This window comes from Sylvia atricapilla, chromosome 4 (genome assembly GCF_009819655.1).
Source record: "Sylvia atricapilla isolate bSylAtr1 chromosome 4, bSylAtr1.pri, whole genome shotgun sequence".
Lineage (NCBI taxonomy): Eukaryota > Metazoa > Chordata > Aves > Passeriformes > Sylviidae > Sylvia > Sylvia atricapilla.
Window position 1 is genome coordinate 31,547,923 of NC_089143.1, and position 22,185 is coordinate 31,570,107.

General features: G+C 60.4%; 2 protein-coding genes across 2 annotated transcripts; one reads left to right on the forward strand and one right to left on the reverse strand.

Annotated features, from left to right (window-relative positions):
- Nucleotides 1–216: 216 nt before the first annotated feature.
- DOK1 (docking protein 1) lies at nucleotides 217–6,588 on the reverse strand. Its single transcript, XM_066317467.1, has 5 exons — nucleotides 6,526–6,588; nucleotides 6,062–6,355; nucleotides 3,716–3,824; nucleotides 3,236–3,408; nucleotides 217–1,715 (listed from the first exon to the last, which is right to left on the reverse strand). The coding sequence occupies exons 1-5, from the start codon at nucleotides 6,586–6,588 to the stop codon at nucleotides 600–602; spliced, it is 1,755 nt and encodes a 584-aa protein (XP_066173564.1). The 3' UTR covers nucleotides 217–599.
- Nucleotides 6,589–8,609: 2,021 nt separating this feature from the next.
- LOC136360315 (protein O-GlcNAcase-like) lies at nucleotides 8,610–21,492 on the forward strand. The gene is made up of 17 exons (XM_066317469.1): nucleotides 8,610–9,046; nucleotides 10,846–10,897; nucleotides 12,010–12,107; nucleotides 12,800–12,930; nucleotides 13,388–13,559; nucleotides 14,081–14,179; nucleotides 14,431–14,715; nucleotides 14,827–14,955; nucleotides 15,449–16,647; nucleotides 16,735–16,909; nucleotides 17,184–17,240; nucleotides 17,894–17,979; nucleotides 18,201–18,305; nucleotides 19,540–19,631; nucleotides 20,021–20,213; nucleotides 20,293–20,464; nucleotides 20,757–21,492. Exons 1-17 carry the CDS (start codon nucleotides 9,007–9,009, stop codon nucleotides 20,891–20,893), a joined length of 3,222 nt encoding a protein of 1,073 aa, XP_066173566.1. The 5' UTR covers nucleotides 8,610–9,006; the 3' UTR covers nucleotides 20,894–21,492.
- The last annotated feature ends 693 nt before the right edge of the window (nucleotides 21,493–22,185 follow it).

Sequence of the window (22,185 nt, forward strand, 5' to 3'; positions counted from 1 at the left end):
GCTGGCGCCTGTCCCTGCCCAGCCCTTATGCCTGGAGGCCATCACATATCTGAGCCTGACTCTCATTTCCCTTAATTCCCTGGCACCAGGACACAGCTGAGAGCCACAGCTCAACCTGGCAGGCATTTTTCTTTGAGACTACCTCTTAGCTCAGTAGCTCTGGCACAGACACAAACATGCACCTGCACCTCCCCATCCATGCCACAGGCAAACATGTTGTTCTGAGACAAACAGACTTTAATATTAAAATAACTTTGTATAAAAATACTTCTGGAGACTGATGGCAAGCAGCTTTCCATGCACAACAGGCACCAGAGCCCTGCAGCCTGGTCAGACAGGAAGCCAGAGCAGCAGGTACAGGAAAATACCAGCCCTCCTGCATATCAGAAGGCACAGTGGAGCCAGCTCCAGAGCTGGAGAACACACTGGGGCTTGCACAGCTCTCTTGCTCTCTTGCTGTTTCCCTCCAGGGAAACACAGCCCTTCATCACTGGGGAGCAAAAGGGGCTCTGCCTGAGCCCAAAGTCCCAAGTCACCCCGGGGAGGAGGAGCGCAGCTGGCACTGAGATGCCCAGTCCCTGCTGAGATAACAGAGCAGCTTAGATCTCCCCTAAATCCTCATAGAGAGGTGACAAGCTGTACTCATCCACGCTCTGCTCTTTCTTCTGCAGCTGCTGGGGCTTCACCACCTGGCTGTACAGCACCTCCACATTGTTGTTGTTGCTGCTGTTGTGGCCGGGTTTGGCGAGCACCCTCTCAGGGGCAGCGCTGCCCCATCGCCTGCCAGCGTCCTCCACCCTTTCTGCCCCTTTGGGGATGAAGGCGGCCTGGGGCTTGGGGGCTGGCACTGGCTTGGGGCTCTTGGCCTTGGCCGGGAAGGCGGGTACCGAGTAATCGTCAGTGCTGGGGTTGTAGGGGTACTCGTAGCCACCGCCGCCGTCATGGCCCTGCGTGCGCCAGGCCTCGCTCGTGGGCCGCGCCTCGTCGTAGATGCAGGTGAGGGAGCGCAGCGAGCGGGCGGCGCGGCCCTCGGGCTCATCGTAGATGTGCTCCTTGTGCCCAGGGGGAGCCTGCCCACGACCCTGCCCCTCGGCCCGGCCCTGCTCATACGGGCCCGGGTACGGCAGCACCGGCAGCCGCGGCTTCGGCTCCTCCACAGCCCCGCCGGGCGCCTTGGCCGCGCTCACGGCCTTGCTGTCCACAGGGTCCGAGTAGAGCGGGTCCGGCCACGGCTGCAGGCCCTTCACCGAGTCCAGGGGCTCCGAGTACACGCTGGACAGGTCTTCGGCCAGCGGCACAGCACGGAGCACCTTGGGCAGGGGGGAGCGTGGCGGGGTGCTGGACACCGTGGGCTTGGCCGGTGTCATGGGCAGCTCTGGCAGAGTCCGGCTCTTCAGCAGAGATGCAGCGTCTCTCTCCTCTGCTGCTGCTGAAAGGGCCCTGGGTGCCAGCCCTGCTTTGGGTGCCGGGGCGTCATCCCCCTCAGCAGGCAGCTCCAGGTTGAGGTTGTCAGCCAGGGCCTGGCGGATCTGCACCATGCCGGGGCTGTCGGCTTCCAGCGAGTCGCAGCTCTGCCGGTTCTCCTCCACTTGCGCCTTCTGCTCCTGGATGGAAGCTTCCACCAGGCGGAAGATCTCATTGCCCTGCTTGGTCTCAAAGGTGAAGTTTCCAGGTCCTGAGTCACAGCGCCTGCCAGCCTCGAAGGAGAACATCACCTGCAGGGGAAGCAGAAGGGTCACATCCTGCTAGGCAGCCGCTGACCCACCACATTGTGCAAGCTGTGCTTCCCACCAAAGGGCGTGTGGCTGCAGTGCTGATCCTGCACATCCTGCAGGAGAAACTGCCCTGAAATCTCACTCCTTCCACTCCCACAGCAAGGGCCAGCCTGTGCCCAGCAGCTGGGCAGGGAAAGGCCACGCTACAAGCTGTAGAACTGGAGCACCCTGAGGGGACATCACTGTGAGTGTCCCAGAGAGCTGCAGCTCCTGCTGGAGCCCTGCTGGCTTCCGTGAGCAATTCCAGCAGTTTCAACCACTGACACCAGACAGTCTAGGAAATAACACTGAGTAGGAGTGAGAAGCTGAGTGCCAGTTCAGCAGGAGAAACTAGTATGGAACCCTCGGTAAGAAGGGAGTGATCTGGAAGCAAGAGATACAAGAGGAAGAATATGGCTTTCCACAGGAGAAAGCTCAGCAGCAGCAGCTCAGTTACCAAGAGTAAACAAAGCACTGATCTACCAGCATTAATTTGTTCATGGTAAAAGGTCCTCTAAAACAGAAGTGTTGCACCAGGGCTGTGCATCTTCTGGCCTGAACACACTCTGGTGAGCAGGTTCCCACCAGCTTACACCCACACCCTTCCTGAGTCTCATTCCCTTAACCACGGAGATTTTCTGCCTTTCTCACAGGCAGCGGCAGCCCCTCGCAGTTGCCACAAACGTCTCTGGGGACAAACTTCTTTTTGTGGGCCAGTGCTGCCAAACAGAAGCACAGTCAGCCCCTCTCTGCTCAGGTCACTGTGGGTGCAGCTCCCCACACCCTGCAACTCTCCCGCACCCAGCATGAACTCTGCACATGAGCTGGACATCCCCACAAGGGCAGCTCGGTTTCCACCTCTGTTTTGGGAATATGCCACAGAAAGTATCATAAGCGGAGTGTGGCCAACATGGTCACTGCTACAAACAGCCCCAGGCCACCTCTAAACAGCCCCAGGGCCACCACTTCCTTCCTGTCCAGCATGGCCCAGACCTCCTGCACTCAGGGTAGCAGCAAGGCAGATTGGGGACTCACTGCAGGATGACTCTGCAGAGGGGCAGACCTTCAAAGGTCAGTGACAATAGGGATAGTTTGCTCCACAGAGTGAACAAATCCAGACCAACTGGTGTCTCAAAGCCCCTCTGCTCTGGCCACCATCCTTAGAAGGGAGGGACTGAACCCAGTGCAGAGACAGGACTGCCAGAAGCCAGGGTTCCTGGAGCCTGGGGAGAGCTTGTGTGCAGCACTGAGGGATGTTCCTGCTCACGGCACAAGTTGGGAAGTGCTGGGATGAAGGAGAGCAGCAGAGGCAATGGCCTCAGTGAAAGTGGGACAACCACAGAGGGGATGAGTGACCTGCCAGCCCATGCTCCAGCAAGCTGACACAGACAGCAACTGAGGACAGTCAAAGTGACAGATGTTCCACAAGGGAACGGCTACAGGGGAGCACCTGCAGCACTCGGAGCCCCCCCATTCCCCACCTTGTCCCGGCCGTATCTCCGCAGCAGCCGGTAGGGCCAGACATAGAGGATCCTGTCCGTCCGTGGGTCCTTCAGGACGAGGCTGTCCCGCTCAGCCTTGAGCACGTAGGTGCCACGCAGCTCACACCGCTCCGCAGCCTCGGTCCGCTGCACCGTCACCCAGAAGGCATTCACTGTGGGGACAGGGCTGCTCAGGGCAGGACAGGACAGGGGAACACAGGGCCCACTGCAGGGACAGGGCTGCTCAGGGCAGGGGCACACAGATCCCCACTGTGGGGACAGGGCAGGGGCACACATGGCCCCACTGCAGGGACAGGGCAGCTCAGGGCAGGGGCACACAGATCCCCACTGTAAGGACAGAGCTCCTCAGGGCAGGGCAGGGGCACATAGGCAATGGCCAGCATGGCCCCAGTGATGGGGCAGCAGCAGGACAAGGCTCCATGCAAGGTGACCCCAAGTCAGGGCAGCAGAAAATCCCACCTTCATCCCTGGAGTAGTAGATGGAGTTCACGGCCATCTCCAGGGCTGGCGACTCCCCGCTGCCCTCTCGGCCATACTGTGACACCATGCCATCGCTGGGGCCATTTCCCTGGCAAAGGAGAGCAGATGAGACCCAGAGTTCTCTTCCCACATCAGCCTCTGGGCCCCCTTGCATAGCCTGGGCCCTGCTGCCCTCCCTGGCCCCGCACAGTCTGGCCGTCCTGCACTCTGCCCACCCCAGAGCCAGTGACTGACCCCCCTGAGCCTACATGAACACGGATGAACAGGGCCAGGCAGCACAGGGGGGACTTCCCTGAGCTCCTGGCAGCACCTTGTCCCCAGCTGGGCTCTGCACTGACAGGGAGCAGGGCAGCACAACCCACAGAGCTGCCTCCAAAGTGTGGCACAACCCAAATACACCCTCCTGGCCTGGTACAAGCACTGATGGCCTGGTAACACGGGGGTCTGTGTCCTGCCCTGCCCAGGAGGAGGGTGAGCCTGCAGAGGGGAAGCGAGGACTTCTATTTTAGTACATGCAGAACTGAAAATGCAACACACACACTGTCCCAAAGGGCCCCAAAGGACACAAATCCCTGGTGCTTTCAGAGATCCTCCTGCAGAAAACCCCCTCAGAAATTACAACCTCACCGAGCCCTGTGCATCTGGCACAAGGGGGGCTCAAGTGTGTGGCCAGGAGCTGGAGTTGTTCCTTGGGGTTGCAGCAGAGGGTACATCTTGCAGATGGCAAGTGCCACAGTTTCAGTTTAAAACCCACATACATGAGCTTCTTAACAAGAAGCCCAAACAAGATGCAAAAAAGGGCCATCCAGCCCTTGTGTTTGGGTCTTAAAACCTCATGTCGTAAGAGCTGATAGCAGCAGCTCCTCCTCAGCTAAAGCATCCAGTGCAGCAGGGCTCCAGCCTGGGATTGGAAAGCCAAGGGCCACCAAATCTGCCACAGCTTCTAAGGCTCCATTTGACTGCACTTTTCCTCATCTTCTAAAGGAAAAGAAAACAATCTGTTCTGAACTCCAAATGATCTCTGGCCGCAGCTCCCAAGCTGCTGGACCCTGCATACCCTCTGGGCAGGAAAGTGACACAAAATCACATTCTCCATGTAGATGATCAGCAATCCCAGTTGAGGATCTCCAGCTCTGTGCAGAGAGGCCACGTGCAGCTCTTGTGCCTCCTGCGCCAGGTCAGGCCTTTTTAAAACACATGCCAGGCCCTGTAGCCTTTTGCTCACAACCTCCTGAACTGTCAGCTTGCTTCCGGACCTCAGGCACACAAACGATGGCTCCCATGTGAGGGATGGCACAAGCACAGCCCTGCTCCAAGCAGGTGCTCCCTGGCCTGGCCACTACCCTGCCTCACTCCAAGGGTGTGCTGTGTCCCCAGCTCAGCCCCACAAGCCACTTCCAGGGCAAAGGCTGCAACCCTGACTGCACCAGGAGACACAGAGTCATTTCCACCAGTGCCTCCCAGCCCTGGCATTTGCTTCACAGACACGGTTGGCCTGGCAGGAGAATGCAGGGAGACGCATGAGGGACAAAGGTAAATCACACCCAGCAAACACCCATCAGGAGGAGATCCTGGGATCACCAGCTGTGCACCCATCCAGTCCTCCTGCCAGGTAGCCCTGCACAGCACTCCAAGCCTGGAATCGCCCAGGCTCTGCAAACACCTCCCAGGAGGGAGAGGCAGAACTGCGGAGCTGGGTAGTCGTGGGCTACTGCCCCAGAGGGGATGGAAAACCACACTCAGGGCACTCACTGCCCAAACAGCCTCGGCTGGTCACTCTGGCTGGCCACCAGCTCCAGGGGCTGCAGAGGACAGGGAGCAGGACAGCTGTTCCAGAGGCCCAGCACAGATGGGATGCCCCCAGCAGCAGCCAGGAGTGAGCCCCGAGGCTGGGAAAGGGTCCTGGAAGCAGAAGGGACCCGGAGCCAGGCACCACAACGCTCTCGAGGCTCCGCTTCCGCCGCCGCTGCTGTGGCAGGAAAGGCGGCAGCGGTCGGGCCAAGAGGAAACACTTCTCGGCCATCACCTGGCCTCCTGCCAGCTCTCTGCAGGGGCCAGCACGGGCTTTACACCGAGCAAGAAGAGCCCGACTTGAAATTTGGAGCCACAACCACGAATTATTGACAGCACACTGAGGACACCCGCAAACCACAGCAGGAGCCATCGAGAGGGCACCGGAGTGCCAGGGCCGGGCGCTTTAAACCTGGGACCACTGGCGCTGCCTCAGGGTGTCCCTCCCTGAGCTGCCAGCTGGAAAGGCGACACACACACACACACACACACTGATGTCCGTGTCCCGTCCCCTCCGCCCGCCCCGGGGCTCACCGGGAAGGCGATCTGACACAGCTTCGCCACCCACTCCTCGCTCTGCTCCTTCTCGGCCGCGAAGAGGAAGCTGCGGTCGCGGGTCTCCAGGCGGAAGGTGGCGGTGCCGGCGCGGGGGCCGCCCTCGCCCACCGGGGCCACGCTGGTGCAGTCGCTGAGCCGCACCACGGTGCGGGCGAGCCGCCGGGTGCCCGCCCGCCCGGCCGCCGACGGCTCCTTGCTGTCGAACACCTCGAGCCGGGCCACGCCGTGCTGGCTGGCGGGGTAGAGCGCGGACCAGCCGCGCTTCCAGCGCTGCGGGGAGCGGGGTCACACCGCGCCGGGGCCGCTCCCCACCCGGGCCGGCCGCTCACCGGGAGCGCCTCCGCCCCGGCACGCAGCCGGCCCGAGGGCGGAGAGGAAGGCAAGAAGGGAAAAAAGGAGGGAAGGGAAAGGGAGAGCGAGGAAAGGATCCCCGGACCCACCTTGGTGCCGAACTTGTGGCTGTGCTGCACCAGCAGCGGTCCCTCCATGGCCGGCGGCTCCATCCCCGCGCGCTTCCGCCCGCGCCGCTGGGGCGGGGACCGGGCGGGGACGGGGAGGGGACCGGGCGGGGACGGGGAGGGGACCGGGCGGGGACGGGGACGCGCGTCTCAGGGACGGGGCGTGCTTGCGTGTGTGCGCGTGCACGTGTGCGCGTGCGTGAGTGTGAACAACGTGTCCGTGAGTGTGAACTTGTGCACACGCACGCGTGACACAGGCGTGTGCTCTCGCTGGGGACGGGGAAACGTGCTCGGGTGGGCGGAGGATAAAGCGAGGGCTATGTGGGGAGCGGGCAGGGGGTAAGTGAGGTTTCACTGAACAGGATAAAAGGAGTGATGTCTGATAGGAGGGAAAAATGAAGTGGAGAACTAGAGGCCGCTTAGCTCAAGCTCACAGTCCAAGAAAATCGTGGGATAGCCAGAGAGATCTCCTAGAGAGAGCTGAGAAGGCAAAGAATCGCAGCAAACACCTATATATGCACAGCCTGCACGGCTTCATTCTCTGCCTTTGAGGACGGGGTAATGCCATCCGTATCTCTGAGGACGGGGTAATGCCATCCATATTTCTCTACCTCCAGCCATGCCGTGTCCCTGGGCACTGAGGCCACTCCAGGCTGCTCCCAGTACTGTCCCTGCCATGGCTGGCCACTCCAGTCTGCCCTCCTGCAGGGCTAGGCTTGAGTCCAGCATTCCCAGCTGCAGGTGGGACAGCTGCTGGCTTGTGATGCAAGGAACAAGGACAAGCACAGCCTGTGCTCAGCACACCCCAGCGTGGATGACCCAGCCCGGTTGCACTCTGATGGCACTCTTACCCTGCCAGGTTACTGCTGGTCAGACACTCTTGGGCTTCTTGCTGCTTTGATGGCCCAGGCACCATGACTCGGTTTCCTGACACAACATAAACCTGCAAAGGGGAGAGGAAGAAGCCATAGATCTTGGTTTTCCAGGCCCTGACGCCAATTTCTCCACCCGTGGTTTTGATGAAACAGCTGCAGGTGGGGAGAGTTGCTGAGGGGAGCTTTGCAGTGCCCAGACGGATGCAGGGGTGAGCCTCTGCACTGTCCTGGCTTCACCCCTCACATTTGCATGGTAAGAAAATTGTGCTGCTGTCTGGAATTCCTGGTTTAGGAATGACATTCCCCAATTAAGTGTTCACATCAAAACATCCCAGACCAATTGCTCACAATTGCCTCCCGAGGCAGGACGGAGAGGAGAATTAGAGGCACAAAAAGTAAAGATCACAAAGGCTGAGATAAGAACAACATGGTAGAAACAGCAATGGGATGTAACCACAGCAATACCAAAAACAGAGTGTACAAGACAGATGAACGATGAGACCACAAACCCTGGCAAATCATTGACATCAACAGACAGACACAGTGGTCTGAAAAAGAACAGAATGATTTGGTGGTGTTAAAGACCCCGGGCCGTGTGTAGGCAGGACTCTGATGTGCAGGACAGGGAACTCATGATGTGGCAGCACGTCTGCAAACCACAGCCTGTGGGACGGAGACAGCCAGGAGCTAGACGAGCTGAGAGCAGCTCAGAGCAGGGTGGCACAAGGCAGAGCCTGACACAGGCAGGCAGGTGAGTCACCTGCAAGGCACATGGACCGGCCCGATGGCACGGACCTGGAGAGCCATCGCACCCCAGGCCTGGCATGAGGGCGTGGCCAGCTCAGTGGTGAACACAAGAAGATAATGACACTCGACCCCTCGGGAACAACTCTGGGGCTGTGGAATCGCGGGAAGCTCCAAAGGCGAGAGAAGGAAGTGTCCTCAGGCCGCACCGGGAGAACCCCCGCCGTTGGGACGTGGGGGACCGGGGCTGGCGCGGGCACCGGGCAGGGTCCCGGTGCCCGAGGGGCGGCAGCGGCTGCAGCGCCGGGGGCTCCGCTCCGTGGGCTCCGAGACTGAGGCTCAAGCATCGCCTCTCAGGGGTTCCGCAGGGGATTTCGGGGACCCCCCCGCTCCGCCCCGCGCCCCGGCCCCACCCGCGGGGCCGCCCCCTGCGCTGCGGCGAGCGCGTCCCCGCGGGGAGCGGGGAGAGGCGGGCAGTGGAGCCGCCCCTGCTCGAAGCTTACCCTCCATCCCCTGCCGCGAGCATTCCATCATCCCCCAGCAAACATTCCACCCCTCCGCGCATCCTTCCATCCCCCTGCGCACCTGCCATTCCCTCCCGCAAACACTTCCTCGCTCCCCGCGCACCCTCCATCCTCCCGCGCACCTTCCAACCTTACAACCCCCCTGCGCATCCCTCCGCGAACCCTCCGCCTCTGTGCGCCCCCCGTCCTTCCGCGCACTCCTTCAACCTCCGCTCCTCCTCCATCCCCCCGCGCACTCCTCCGTGCCTCCGCGCATCCCTCGGTCCCTCCCGCGCACCCTGCGCCTGCCCCCGCGCCGGCAGGGCCGCTCCTGCGCGGGGATGGCGGAGCGGCCGCGCTTCCTCTGCGGCGTGGTGGAAGGTAGGTCCCTCCGGGGCCGCGGCTGGGGCCGGTGCCCGACCCGCCCGAGCATTGCAGGGGTTGTTCCGATGAAGCCCAAGTGAACCGGGGTCGGGGGGAGGCGGGAGTGGGGCCCTGGCGCAGCTCCCCGTCTCTACCAGGGGTCTGGACCAGCAGCTTTGGGATGCTCCCAGCTCTCCTTGCAGCCACCCCAGCAGCCCCCTGACGGGGGGCAAAGGGACCCTCTGCTTGGCCTCCAGAGCTCTACACGGGGTTCTTGGCTGCCCTGGACTCGGACAGCTTCCCGGTGTGTCCCCCCTGCTCACCCTGTGCATGGGGCAGCAGTGCAAGACCCGTGCCCAGAGCTGGCCTGGGGAGAGCTCTGTGCTCCTCCTCCCCACATCCCAAACTCCCTCTGGAGCTGAGCCAGGCCTGGCACCCAGCAAGCAAAATCACCTGCCCTTCTCCTGGCAGCACAGCACCCCTGTGAGGGGCACTGCCCTCTGCTTCACCTAAGAGGAAGCAGGAGCACCATTCAAATAAATGTAAAATAAACAGGAAATGCAGGGGTGGAGAAGCTGGCATGAGTCAGACAAGAATCATTGATATAGTAGAGCTGACCTGGGAAAGAGGACAGGGATGATGCTGGCAAATCTCCATTCCAGGAGAATACTGCTGGCAGGGTGTGTGCAGGACTGAGTGGCCTCCTTGCCAGCCCACGTCAGTTCACAGCAACACGTGCTGTGAAAGTGTCACTTGCAGGTGCCATACAGGCACTCTGGGGACCTTGCTGGGATCTCAAAATAGCAAATTATTTACCACAGAAATATCTTCTTTTGGGCAAAATGTTTGCTGGGATTCTCAAGTGGCCACAGATTTGGCCCTGTGCACAGTGGGGGATGGACAGCGAAGTGACTGGATATTATTCCAAAGTATATGGAATAACCATGTAGGTGTTCAGGCAGGTAAAAAAATCTGTCTGCAGAGAGAAGACAGATGGAAAGTGGGTGTTGCTGTGGTGCAACCCCCCTCACCATTGCCCAGGACTGGTGCTGGGGGCTGCAGGGTGGGCTCCTACCAAAGGGAGCCAAAGGAATGAGGGCAGATGAGCTCTGGGACACTCAGGTGCTTTGGGAAATGCAGGTGATTCCCTGGGTGACAGTGGCCTCATGCCAGACACGGAGAGCTGGTCTTTTCTCCCAGCTTAATGGAGTTAGTACAGCCTGCCCCTGTGCACCATCCAGTTTTGGGAATGCCATCACTTCCCAAGTACCTGCTCCCCTTGGCCCTGACTGCTGGAAGGAGCAGTGATTGACTCAGAAGTTGCCTGTGATGCAGAGAGAAAGCAGGAAGATGCCTTGATGGCCAGTTGCCATCACTGTCCAACACGTAATGGATTTTCTGTGAGACTTCCCATTGCGGCTGTCAGATCTTACAGAGAATTTAAGTGGCTGGAGGTTCTTCTCTTGCTAAATCTCAGGTCTGTCCTGGGACACTGACAGGTTCTCCTTAACCTCTGCTTTGAGGAGCTGTCAAATCTGTATTTCTCCAAACCCATTTATCAGCCTGTCCCCAGGGCAAGGGGTCTGTGTTCCTCTGGATATCCTTTCTCCCTGGCTTTGTGGACAACTCTGCACCTCCCAGATCGTCCTACATGCAGAAATAGGAAGGGCCCTTCCTTGGAAGTGAGCCCAACAACAGAATGGGTTCTGCATGTCTGGCAGGGCATCTCTGTGTCCAGGGACTTAAAACAGTCCAGAGACTGTTTTAATGCACTCACAAACAACTGCATTTTGCCTTTTATTTCCTTCCTTTGACAGGTTTCTATGGGAGACCATGGTCAATGGATCAGAGGAAACTTCTCTTTCAATGGCAAGTACCCTGAATTTTCCTCTCTGAAGGGGCGGTGGCAGCCAAGGGGCCTTATGCTCCTGCAGTGTCCCCCTGTCCCAGCGCTCTCACGGCGCCTGGAAGGACCCGCGCTGGGCCGGGTCGTGGGTGCTGCGGGACGGACAGAATGACGCGGGGCCGCCCCGTGCCGGCAGGTGGTGCTGGGGCTCCGCACATCCCGGTGCAGCCCCATGTGCGTGCCCTGGCCGCGTCCCCGCTGCCACCAGCGAGGACAAGGACAATTCCAGCCAGCCCGGGCTCGCTGGAGCCGGGCTGAACCCTGCGAGAACGGAGGGCATCACTCCATCCTGAGCACAGGTGGCTGCTGTGTCCTGAGGCTGCCATCCCTGCCTGGTGCGGGTGGCCCTGCTGTGTCCCTTTGGGTCCCCATGCATGTCTGTGTGTCACCCTGTGTCCCTGTGACCAAAGGATGTGCTCAGGATCTGTCACTAGGATGGAAGTTTTTGCTGCAGCTCCTCTCCAAGCAGCTGCTGCTCATGCAGGGGTCAGCAGTGGGATGAGCTGCACTGACAAGACCTGCCACCAATGAACTGGGGCTCTGCAGGGCCTCCCGTGGGCAGGGCAGCGGTGACAGTGTGAGCAGTGACAAGTGTAATTAAGGACCAGAGTGCAGGGACCAGAGGTACAGGTTCAGAAAACAGAAGGAAAACAAACTGTGATGTTTTCCTCAGGAATGAGGTCTAATGGGGGCCTTGCTGGACTGGGATGCATTCACAAGGTGGCACATGAGGGTGCCACCCTCATGAAAATACATCAGTATTTTTCTTATCTGGAAAGAAACAAAATAAGGGACTTTCATCATGAGATACCTGAAGTGCTTTCTACTCTGTCCACCGTGGGAAAACATAAAACATTGTCTGCTGAGGAGGACAAATAAAACTAAATTAATATATCAGATGGCTCCCATACAGAAGTGCCAAAAGAGGGAGGTGTCTGCCCTCCCAGAGGACACTTCCTGCTGGTCTCTGACACAAACCTTAGAGCTCAGCACTGGAAGCTGAGATTTCTGTCTCTCTGTGGCCATGCAAAGAGCCCATATAGAGCCTGGCTGACTCCTTGCTCTCCCTGCACAGGCTGCAACGCCGGGGGCTGAACTGCTACATGTATGCACCCAAGGACGAGCTGAAGCACCGGCTGCTCTGGAGAGAGCCCTACACAGAGCATGAGGCAGGTAGCGGCTCTGCTGGGCCCTTCGGGGGGCTGCAGGTATCCCAGGTCTCTGAGGGGAAAGCATGGGCTGTGTCCCAGCTGTTTCCGTCCTGCCAGGACCCTGCCCATTGCATGGAGGCCCCCAGACCTTGCCAAGGGCAAGGATTCCCAGACTATGCCCATCACGTGGAATTGCCTAACCTGGGACCACCCAGCTTCCCACGTGGGTCTCAGGCAATGTGCTCGAGTATACCCAGGCCCACAGACCCTTGTCAAAAGTCCTCTGCATCTTAAGGGAGTGGAAGTGATCTTCCCGGAGCCTTTCCCCTCCCAATGACCTCAGTTCCTTGCTTTCAAGATCCTGGGGTTCACTCTCCCTCCAGCTCTTGTCCTGCTCCATCCCCTGTTCCCCTTCATACCTTGTGCTGCTCCAGCTTTTGTTTCCTTCCATCCCTTGTCCCCCTCCATTCCTTGTCCCACTCCATCCCTTGTCCCACTCTATTCCTTGGTCCTGCTCCATCCCTTGTCCCCCTCCATCATTTGTCTCCCTCCATCCCTTGGTCTTGCTCTGTTGTCTCCCTCCATCCCTTATCCCCCTCCCTCCCTTGTTCCCCTCCATTCCTTGTCCCACTCTGTTTCTTGTCCCCCTCCATCCCTTGTCCCCCCCAGCTCGCGTCTCCCAGCTCTCACAGACCCCCTGTCCTCTGTCCCCAGCCCGCATGCGGTCTCTCCTCGAAGCTGCCCACGAGCAGGGGGTGGAGTTTATTTTCGCCATTTCTGCTGGCCAAGACATGGTGTTCTCCAGCGCCGGGGATCGGCTCCTGCTGCAGCAAAAACTCAGGCAGGTACCGTGGGCCATTCCTTCATCCCACTGCTCCCAGGCAAGGGGCACATGTTTAAGTGTGGTCCCTGTGCCCACCCTATGGGCTGCTGTGGGGGTGTGAACCCCTCCTGCTGCTGCACAGAGGGGCAGCTCTGGGGTGCCCAGCGGCCAATGTACTGTCCCTGTCATGGTGACAGAGAGCTGAGGGCTCCATGCATGCCTGCCTGGGGGCAGCAGAAGAATCAGCCAAGCCCCAGAACTTGCTGGGCAGCACTGAGGGCTGGCACAGGCTGGAGCAGAGCCCCAGAGAGGGCAAACAACCGCTGGCATGGCGGGGCTGCTTGGTGGGCAGCTGCCTCTCCCTTGGCACAGCCCAGGCAGGAACTGCCCCATGCTGTGACATGCCCAGGGGCCCCTCTCCAGCCCTGTGGGGCTCTCTGCTGCCCGGGGATCCCAGCAGCCACTGTCTGTGCCCACAGGTGGCTGCCATGGGGTGCCGCTCCTTCGCGCTGCTCTTCGACGACATCGACCCCTGCATGTGCCAAGCTGACAGAGATGTCTTCCCCTCCCTGGCACAGGCTCAGGCCTCTGTGGCCAACGAGGTGTACAAGGAGCTGGGCCAACCCCCTGTCTTCCTCTTCTGCCCTACAGGTACTGCCCACAGCCCAGTTGCCCAAATTGAGGAGCCCCCTCAGACTGGGGTGCCCTTTGGCGGCACCCAGCCCCTGTCCGTGCTGAGAGCTGAGTGCCCTGGCAGCCCCCACAGCTCTCCCTGGATGACTCACACAATCACAGAATGTGTAGGTTGGAAGAGACCTTCAAGATCATCGAGTCCAACCCAGCCCTAACACCTCAACTAGATCATGGCACTGAGTGCCACATCCAGTCTGCTTTAAACACATCCAGAGATGGTGACTCCACCACCTCCCCGGACAGACCATTCCAGTATTTGATCACTCTTTCCGTGAAAAACTTCTTCCTAATACCCAGCCTGTATTTCCCTTGACGCGACCTGAGACTGTGTCCTCTCGTTCTGTCAGTTGCTGCCTGACTCCTCACACTCCCCGGGGAGCTCTGGACATTTCAGGACTAGACTGAAGCAGGGCCCCTGTCCATGATTCCTCCTCTCCTAGTCCCCAGCCCTCAGGGGATGCTTTGTGCTCTCTCCCCAGAATATTGCAGCTCACTCTGCTCTCCCAGCCCCAGCCAGTCCTGCTACCTGCAGACCATTGGCCAGGAGCTGCTCCCAGGGATCGGTGTCATCTGGACAGGTAAGTGCCCGACCAGCTCTGGGTGTGCAGCCACATGCAGTGTCTGCAAACCCCTGGGAGAGCAACCAGCAAGTGATCCTGCTGTGGTGCCTCACACTGGGGTGTGCAGCCCCAGCCAAGTAGGAGTCTGAGCTGGGGCTCTGCTCTCCTGACTTGGGAGTGGTAACTGGAACCCCATCTCCATGTGTGTCCCTGCTGTGTGTGTGTGCATGTCCCTGTGCCCCACTTGTGTCCCTGCCCTGGTGCCCCAGGCCCAAAGGTGGTGTCACAAGAGCTCTCAGGTGTGCTGCTGGAGGAGGTGGAGGCTGTCCTGAGGCGCCGCCCTGTCATCTGGGACAACCTCTACGCCAACGACTATGACTGCAGACGTGTCTTCCTGGGCCCCTACATGGGCCGTGCTCCTGGCCTCATGTCCAGGCTCCACGGGCTGCTCCTCAACCCCAACTGTGAGCTCCAGGCCAATTTCATCCCCATACACACGCTGGGCACCTGGTTTCAGAGCGAGCTGGGGAGCTGTGCCCTCCCTGACCATGCAGGTACCTGGCCCCTGTCCCCAGGCAGCTCTGTGCCTGCCCATCCTTGCCCAGCCCTGCAGCTTTCCTGCACAGAACCAGGGCTGCCCAGGCTGATGAGCTGCAGTTCCTCAGGAATGGAGGAGGTGGTAGCCCTGGAGGACAGCCAAGGTGCTCAGGATGGAAGCTACAGCCCCCAGGAAGCCTTGGAACTGGCGCTGCGTGACTGGGTGGCCGAGATAAACCAGCAGGCCTTGGAGCTAGGTAGGCAATGGATTTGCATATGCAACATCCCTCAGTCCCTGGAGGGCTGGATCAGCTCTGCCAGGAGCTCAGTGGGTGGGGGGTGAGGGAACCCCAGCCCTGCCCCTCTGGAGGCTCTCAGGGGCTGGTGTGACAGCAGGGTCATGGTGGGCAGGTGTGGGTGTCCATCCTGCTGAGCTGCCCCTGGGTGCTTCTGCCATGGACACGTCCTGGAGAGGGTTTCCTTGGCTAGCAGAAGCAGAGCCTGGGCCAGCTCTGGAAGAAGAGGTCAGCCAGGGGTGAGCTTGGTGTTTTGCAATGTTTGCCTCTGCAAAGCCACAGCCTCACCAGCCCCAGGGACCTGAACTTGAGCCCAGGGTCCTGGAAGCTCATCCCCTGCCAGGATGGACGGACCTCCATCCTCAGGGTGGAGGTCCCTGGCACTGTCCTGCCCCATGGGCAGGAGTTTCCATGCAGGTGCCAAAGGAGTTTCTCTCTTGTTCCTTTCTGCCAGGAGGAAGGACCCCAGGACACCCCAGTGTCAGCCTCAAGGGAGGACCAAGGCTGCAGCCTGGCACAGCGGGAGGACAAGAGGTCACTCCTGACCCTCAGCCCCACAGTTCTGGTCCTGGTGGGGCAGATCAGCACAACCCTGAGCCCTGTGGACTGGCACCAGAGGAGGGGTGCAGGGAGGTGACCTCGGAGCCTGAGAAGGACAGTGGGAACAGGACACCCAGAGGCCATCAGCAGAGCCCTACAGGGGATGGGGACCAGCACACCCCAGGGAGCAGGGAGAGCTGTGAGCCCTCCTCTGCTCTACCCGGTGTGGCTGGGAGTGCCCAGTCTGTAGGAAGCCCAGTGGCCACTAAGACTGTCCTCAGCCCAAGCCCCACCACAAGCTCCATCAACGAGGCCAATACCAGTCAGAACATTTCTTTGGCCACCAGTGATGCCAGGACAGGGGATGACAGCCCCGTCCAGTCTCTCAGCAGTACCCAGCCTGAGGCCACCAAGACTGATGTGCCCCAGACACCCCCAGGACCTGGGGCTGGTGCCAGCCCTGGTGCCCCAACCCCACTGACACATGACGTTGGTGCTAGCCCTGGTCCCATGGCAGCAGTGACCCCAGAGGAGGCTGGGTCTGGCCCCATGGCACCACTGACCCCCAAGAAAGCCACAACCAGCCCCATAGCACAGGTGACCCCAGAGGAGGCCAGGACCAGCCTCACATCACAGGTAACCCCAGAGAAGGTTGAGTCTGGTCCCATGAGCCCCAAGGAGGCCAGGACCAGCCCCACATCACAGGTAACCCCAGAGAAGGCCACGACCAGCCTCACATCACAAGTAACCCCAGAGGAGGCTGAGTCTGGTCCCATGAGCCCCAAGGAGGCCAGGACCAGCCCCACATCACAGGTGACCCCAGAGATGGCCAGGACCAGCCTCATGGCTCCAGAAGAGGCTGAGTCTGGCCCCATGGCACTGATGACCCCAAAGGAGGCCAGATCCATCCCCACAGCACCACTGACCTCAGAGGAGGCCATGTCCAGTCCTGCAGCACCACTGACCCTGGAGGAGGTGCGGATGCTGGTGGAGCTCTTCTACCTGCCCTACCACCACGGGGCTCTGGCACAGGAGCTCCTGGAGCACTTTCGGTGGCTGCGGGCAAACAGCCTCAGCGTGGGAGTCCCGGCCACGGCGCCTGATGCCTGCGGGGTAAGATTGCTTCTGATGCTGCTGCAGGAAGGTGGCTGCCATGTCTCGGATGTCCCCCAGGTGGCTGACACTCGCTGTTGTCGCCAGGGCACGCGGTGGCGAGGCCGGGCTCATTCCTTCCAGCTGCTCTGCGAGCGGACGTGCCGCCTGCACAGCCGCCTTGTCAGCACCGCCGGCCGGGCGCTGCTCTACGACCTGCATCCCTACCTCTGGGACATCCGCAACCTGCTGCTGGCCGCCAGTGCCTTCGTCCTCTGGCTGGGTACGTGGCTGATGCTTGCCCCTGCCAGCCCCTGCCAGTCCCCATCACACCTATCCAAACCCAGCACCCCATGGCACTGGCCACACCTGATCCTCTCTGGGGATTCACTGCTTCCCCACAAAGGAGGTTGAAGGTGTCTGGGATCCACTCCAGAGATCTGGGGTTTCAGTGTGCAGCTGGTGGTGCCACGGTCCCTCCTGGGAGCTCACCTCCCTCTGACAGCTTTTCTGGTGCTGCCCCGTGTCCTGTGCTCACCACCTCGCCTCCTTTGCAGATGGTCACCTCCTCTGCGAGCCTGACCCCAAGGGCACCTGGGGGAACTGCTTTGGCTGTAAGTACAGGCACTGCCCTGACTCACCCACCTGGGTGGGGGTCTGGCTGCTGCCCCCCATCACCTCCAGCCCCACAGCAGCAGCCAGCACTCGCCATCAGGCTGCCCTTCCCCACACTCTGCTTGCCGAGTGGAGCAGGAAAGGCCCTGGGAATGACACACAGGAGTGCAGGATGAGACACTGCTGCCAGGGAGGGAGCAGATCTTCACCATATCTCACAGCATACAAGGAATTGCTATTTCTAGGATATGGTTCCTCAGCCCTTTTTTTCCCAAACACCCCTTAGCCTGTATGGAAAAAGGGTTCTAGAAGCAGTAACGCCCTGGGTGACAAGTGGGGCTCTTTTGAATGCCTGTGCATCACTTAGCACAGTTTTCCTCTGGTTTAGGGCTCCCTGGTTGCTCTGTGGGCCTACCAAGAACTGTTACCAGGTGATAACCTGAGCAGGTCTCCAAGTTCAGTGTGAAAGGGAGCCATGTGCCTTGAGCCCCTTCCTTAGGGAAGCACCGTGCAGGGCACATTCTCACCACCCTGCTGCACAGCTGGGGAATTTGGAGCTGTGACAGCAGAGATCTGCATGGCAGAGGCTGATCTCCCCCTGCCTGGCAGGTTTTTGTTCATCTCGTGTGTGTCTGTGTCCTGCTGCTCCCAGGGTGCCAGAGTATCACTGCCCCAATCCTGCTGGGGAGGGACGCCGAGCCCTGGGCACGTCGTGGAGGTCTCTTTGGAGAGCTGCAGGTGAGAGTGTGTCCCTTCTGCAGGGGCTGAAGGAGCCTTTGGGAAGCCAGTATCCCAACCCTGCTGCTGAGCTGCTGCAAACTTGGGAAGGCAGAGCTGTGCCAGGGCCTCTGCACCTCATCTCCAGTTCCTGGGCTTTCAGGAGTCTCAGAGCCATTCCCTTGCTGCCTCTGGGACAAGGTTTGGAGCCAGGATGAACTGATGGGCTGTATCTCTTCCAGGCACTGCTGCCCGTCGGGAACAGCTGTGATCTCTTCTACCATCCACCACCGCTCTTCCCGTCCAGCCAGCTGTACCTGCTGCGCCCGCTGCTGCCCCTGGACAAGGTGGGAGCCCTGGCATGGAGGGGTGTCCTGCCAGAGCCTTTGCATGGCTCCTGCTGCCCATAAAACGATGAGTTACGGGTTCATCTGCTGATGACCCCAGGCTGAGCTCCCAGTTTGGGGTGACACAGGTGGAGAGGAGTCCTTGTGTCCAGCTCTGCTCACTGCCAGCTGGGCTGGGGCAGCTCTTGGGATTGTGGTCAGCAGCATGTCAGACCCTGGCCTGGAGAATGTGCTGTGACCTCAGCAAATCCACCTCTCTGTGACAGGGGCCTGGGCAGAGCAGGAGAGGGAGCCCCCTCAGCCATGGGTAAACCAGCACCAGGGCAGGGTTGCCAGGCTGTGGATGATCTCCAGAGCAGCCCCAGTGCTGATCTCCAGCACTGGCTGTGAGCAGATGTCAGGAAAAATCCAGAACAGGACAAGTCTGGCATGACAACCTCCTGCCAGAGCCTGTGAGGATCCATCCCCAAATCCCTTCTTCAAACACTCATCCGGTTTATGGGGTGATTCCCTGCTGGAGAGTAGCAGCTTCTGTCAGCTGTGACCTGCTTGGTGCCAGCCCCCTGCTCTCACATCCCAGCAGCTCAATGGGACAGGGAGGGAAAAGGAGAATCTGGATATGGAGGCACAGAATGTTAAAATGCTGCCAAATCCAGTAGAGCCCCAGGTTCCTTATGTACCTGCAGCAAGCACCCCTCTCCTTCACGCTGCTCCTCTCCAGCTCAAGGAAAGGCTAAAAACACAAATCCAGCCACCAGAGACATGAGTGCAGCTCATCTCAGGCCGAACCTTGACAACAACAATGTTTGTGAAACTCTGAGAGGAAAAGCCAGCTGAGCCCATCAGCCCATGTCAGGAACAGGCACAGCAGGGCATGGTCCTGCCGCTGTTGTTGGGTGATCAGGGCAGCCACCCCTTTCAGGAGCAAGGCTTTTATCAGAATGTTTGCAGCAGCAAACTCAACTGTGACTAAGACAAGACATTTGGGGATGTCCTGCTGTGCTCAGGCTCTCTGCAGACCTGGGTTTCAGTGTTGTTTTTGGTGTCATTCTGGCTGCTCTGAGCGTGGGGCCGTCTCTGCAGCAGCTGCTCTCGGGATGCCTGACCGGAATGGCAATTTCTGGTTTGAAGGCTGGCTGTGCTGTGGCGATGAGCCCAAGGCCAGGAGAAGGTGGTGGCTGGCATTGTGGCACAGCAGGCACAGCCAGGGCTGAGACAGATCCGGGTGTTCCAGGGAGAGCTTTACCGCATGTGCCGGGAGAGTTTGGACTGTGACCCCAAAGTGGCAGAGATCCTCGTGGCCCACCCAGATCTCCTCGGTGACAGGTGAGATGTGGCCCCTCTGAGGCTCCCTCTGGCCAGGCTGTGCCGAGCCGGACATGTGATGCAGGGCTGGGGAGTGAGGTGATGGCCTCTCTTGGCATCCCTGTGGGGACCAGCACTCCGTGGCTAGCAGTGGCCTCACTGGGAGGGACAGGGAGGGACATCCCCATGCTGATGTCCAGCAGGGTCATGGGAGCCACCATTGTGCATGTCCAGCCTAAATGCTGGAGGCTGCAATGTCTCCCCATGTCTGAAGATTTCTCTTGGGGGTCTCAAGGGGTGGTCACTGGGGGCTGGGTGCTCTTCAGCTAGGTCATGAAGGAGGAGGCTGCTCTGAGGTTTCCCGGGGGTTTCCAGGCTCAGCTTAGCCATGCTCCCACTCTGCCTGGCAGGCTCCTGGGCAGCTTCCTCAGCCTGAGCCCTGAGTACACCTTTGTGCTGGAGGATGAGGGTGGCCCATGTGGCTACGCAGCCGGAGCGCTCCATGCTGAAGGCTTCCTGCAGCAGCGAGACAGCAGCTGGCTGCCAGCCATAAGGCACAAATACCCCCCCGACCTGGGCGCAGGGGGCTCAGCTCTGGGACAGGTGAGGGGACACCTGGAGCAGAGGGGAGCGGGGATGGGAGAGGTGAGGTGATTCCCTCACTTGTGCTTGTCTCCCGCAGGATGCCCTGGAGGAAGCAGTGCTCTTCTTCCACACAGAGCCACTGGCAGTGCCCCAGCCTGTGCTGAGGCGCTTCCCCTCCCTGGTACAGCTGGGCACAGCCTCCCGTGTGCTGGATGTGGGGGCCAGTCGCAGCCTGGCTCTCTGCCTGCTGAGCGCACTCAGGGCCAATGGTGAGCATTACCCCTGAGTGCTGGCCCTTCATCCAGCACAACCCCACCCCAACTGCTCCCTCACCCACCAGAGCTGGGAGCTGTCCCCTCTCTGGTGTAGTCTGACAGTGCTCCCGGCCACTGTCCCCTCCTCTTGCACTGGGGGACACCTGATGTCTCAGGGCATCACAGGGGCACTCCATGACAAAGGGGCAGGGCAGAGACCGGTCCCCTTTTGGAGGGGGTCCCTGTCACAGCACCCCCAGTCCCAGCACTGGGGTCGCAGTGCCCTGACCTCTCTCCTCCCTTCCAGGGTCACGGGGAGTGTTCTGCCAGGTCAGTGACACCGACCGGCAGCAGCTGAGCTTCTACAGCAAGCTGGGCTTTGTCGCCCTGCCGGTGGCCTGGGGCAGCTCGCCTGGCTCTCAGCTCCTGGGACGTCTCCTCTGATGGGGCACAGGGAGGCAGTGCCCCAGGCCAGGCTGGTTCCCCAGGCCAGGCTGAACCCCCCCCATCCCACACATCATCAGCAAGCAGGAGCAGAGGGGCACCTTAAGCAGGCCAGGTACACATGAGAGGGGACATGGGGGTGAGCAGGATGTCCCTGGGATGTCCACAGGGCTGTGAGGTACCTGGGAAGCAGAGAACCATTTCTGCCACTCATGGGATTTGGACACCTCTGTGCCACCCCAACTGTTCCTGTTTGCTGGGTACCCTCCACCTTTGCTGGGGAGCCAGGCTGCCTCCAGACCAACAGGCCTGCAGGAGCCCATGAGCAGTATCTGGGTTTTTGTGGTCCTGGAGCACAGCACACGGTGCCTTAGTGCTACAGGAGTGTCCCTACCATGCAGGCTGGGCTGTCCAGCTCTCTCCACCCCCTGTGTGGCCTGAGACTGGGCAGCCAGTGCTGGGGCTGGCTCTCGGCGCTGAGGACCTGCTTGTCTGTATCGATTGATCTGGTATGGGATGAGGTGAGGCAGCCTCTGTTGTTGTGTCTGGGGCCCAAGGGAAGCGCCGTCCTTGGCAATAAAGTGTTTGCTGGGCTCTCACCATGGCTTGTTTCTTGGGGAAAAGTGTTGAGGTGCCAGCACGTCTTTCTCACACCCTCATGCACTCTCACACATCTCGCACGGGCTGTTGCTAGAGTCGGGCTTGTCTCCCCTCAAACAAAGCAGTACCCCACACACCCCAGCTGCTTCACTCTGCTCTGCACTCCAGGAAGGTGCTCCAGCCGCTGGGAGTGTGAGTTCACGGCCCCAGTCCCGTAGGGTTTTCCTGCGGGATGGGAACCCCGGGCTCGGGAGGCTCTGGGGGCCGCAGCCTGCCCAGGATAAACAGGATGACCAAGGGGAGGATCTGTCCAACCACCCCATCGCAGCCTCTGGAAAAGGGCGGCCAGGGGCAAACCATTTCTGGCTGTTTCCCTCTCTTGCCTTTCGGAGCTGACTGCCCCTTCCCCGGGGTGAGGAGAGGGCTGGCTGGGGTCGGGATGGCCAAAGCCCCGTGTGTGGCGGCTGGGCGGGCAGCTCCCCGCGGCCCCGAGCGCGGCCGGGCAGCTCCCGTCTCTCCATCCCAGGGGGCCGGGGCCGGCCCTGGAGCCGAGCCCAGCCGGGGCGGGGGCTGGAGCCGGCCCCATGCCGGGGCGGCGGGCCGGGGGCGCGGGCCCGTCCGGGCCGTCCCGGCGGCGGGGCCGGAGCTGCTCGGCGCGGGCCGGGGCGGCCCCGGACACGGACACGGGCACG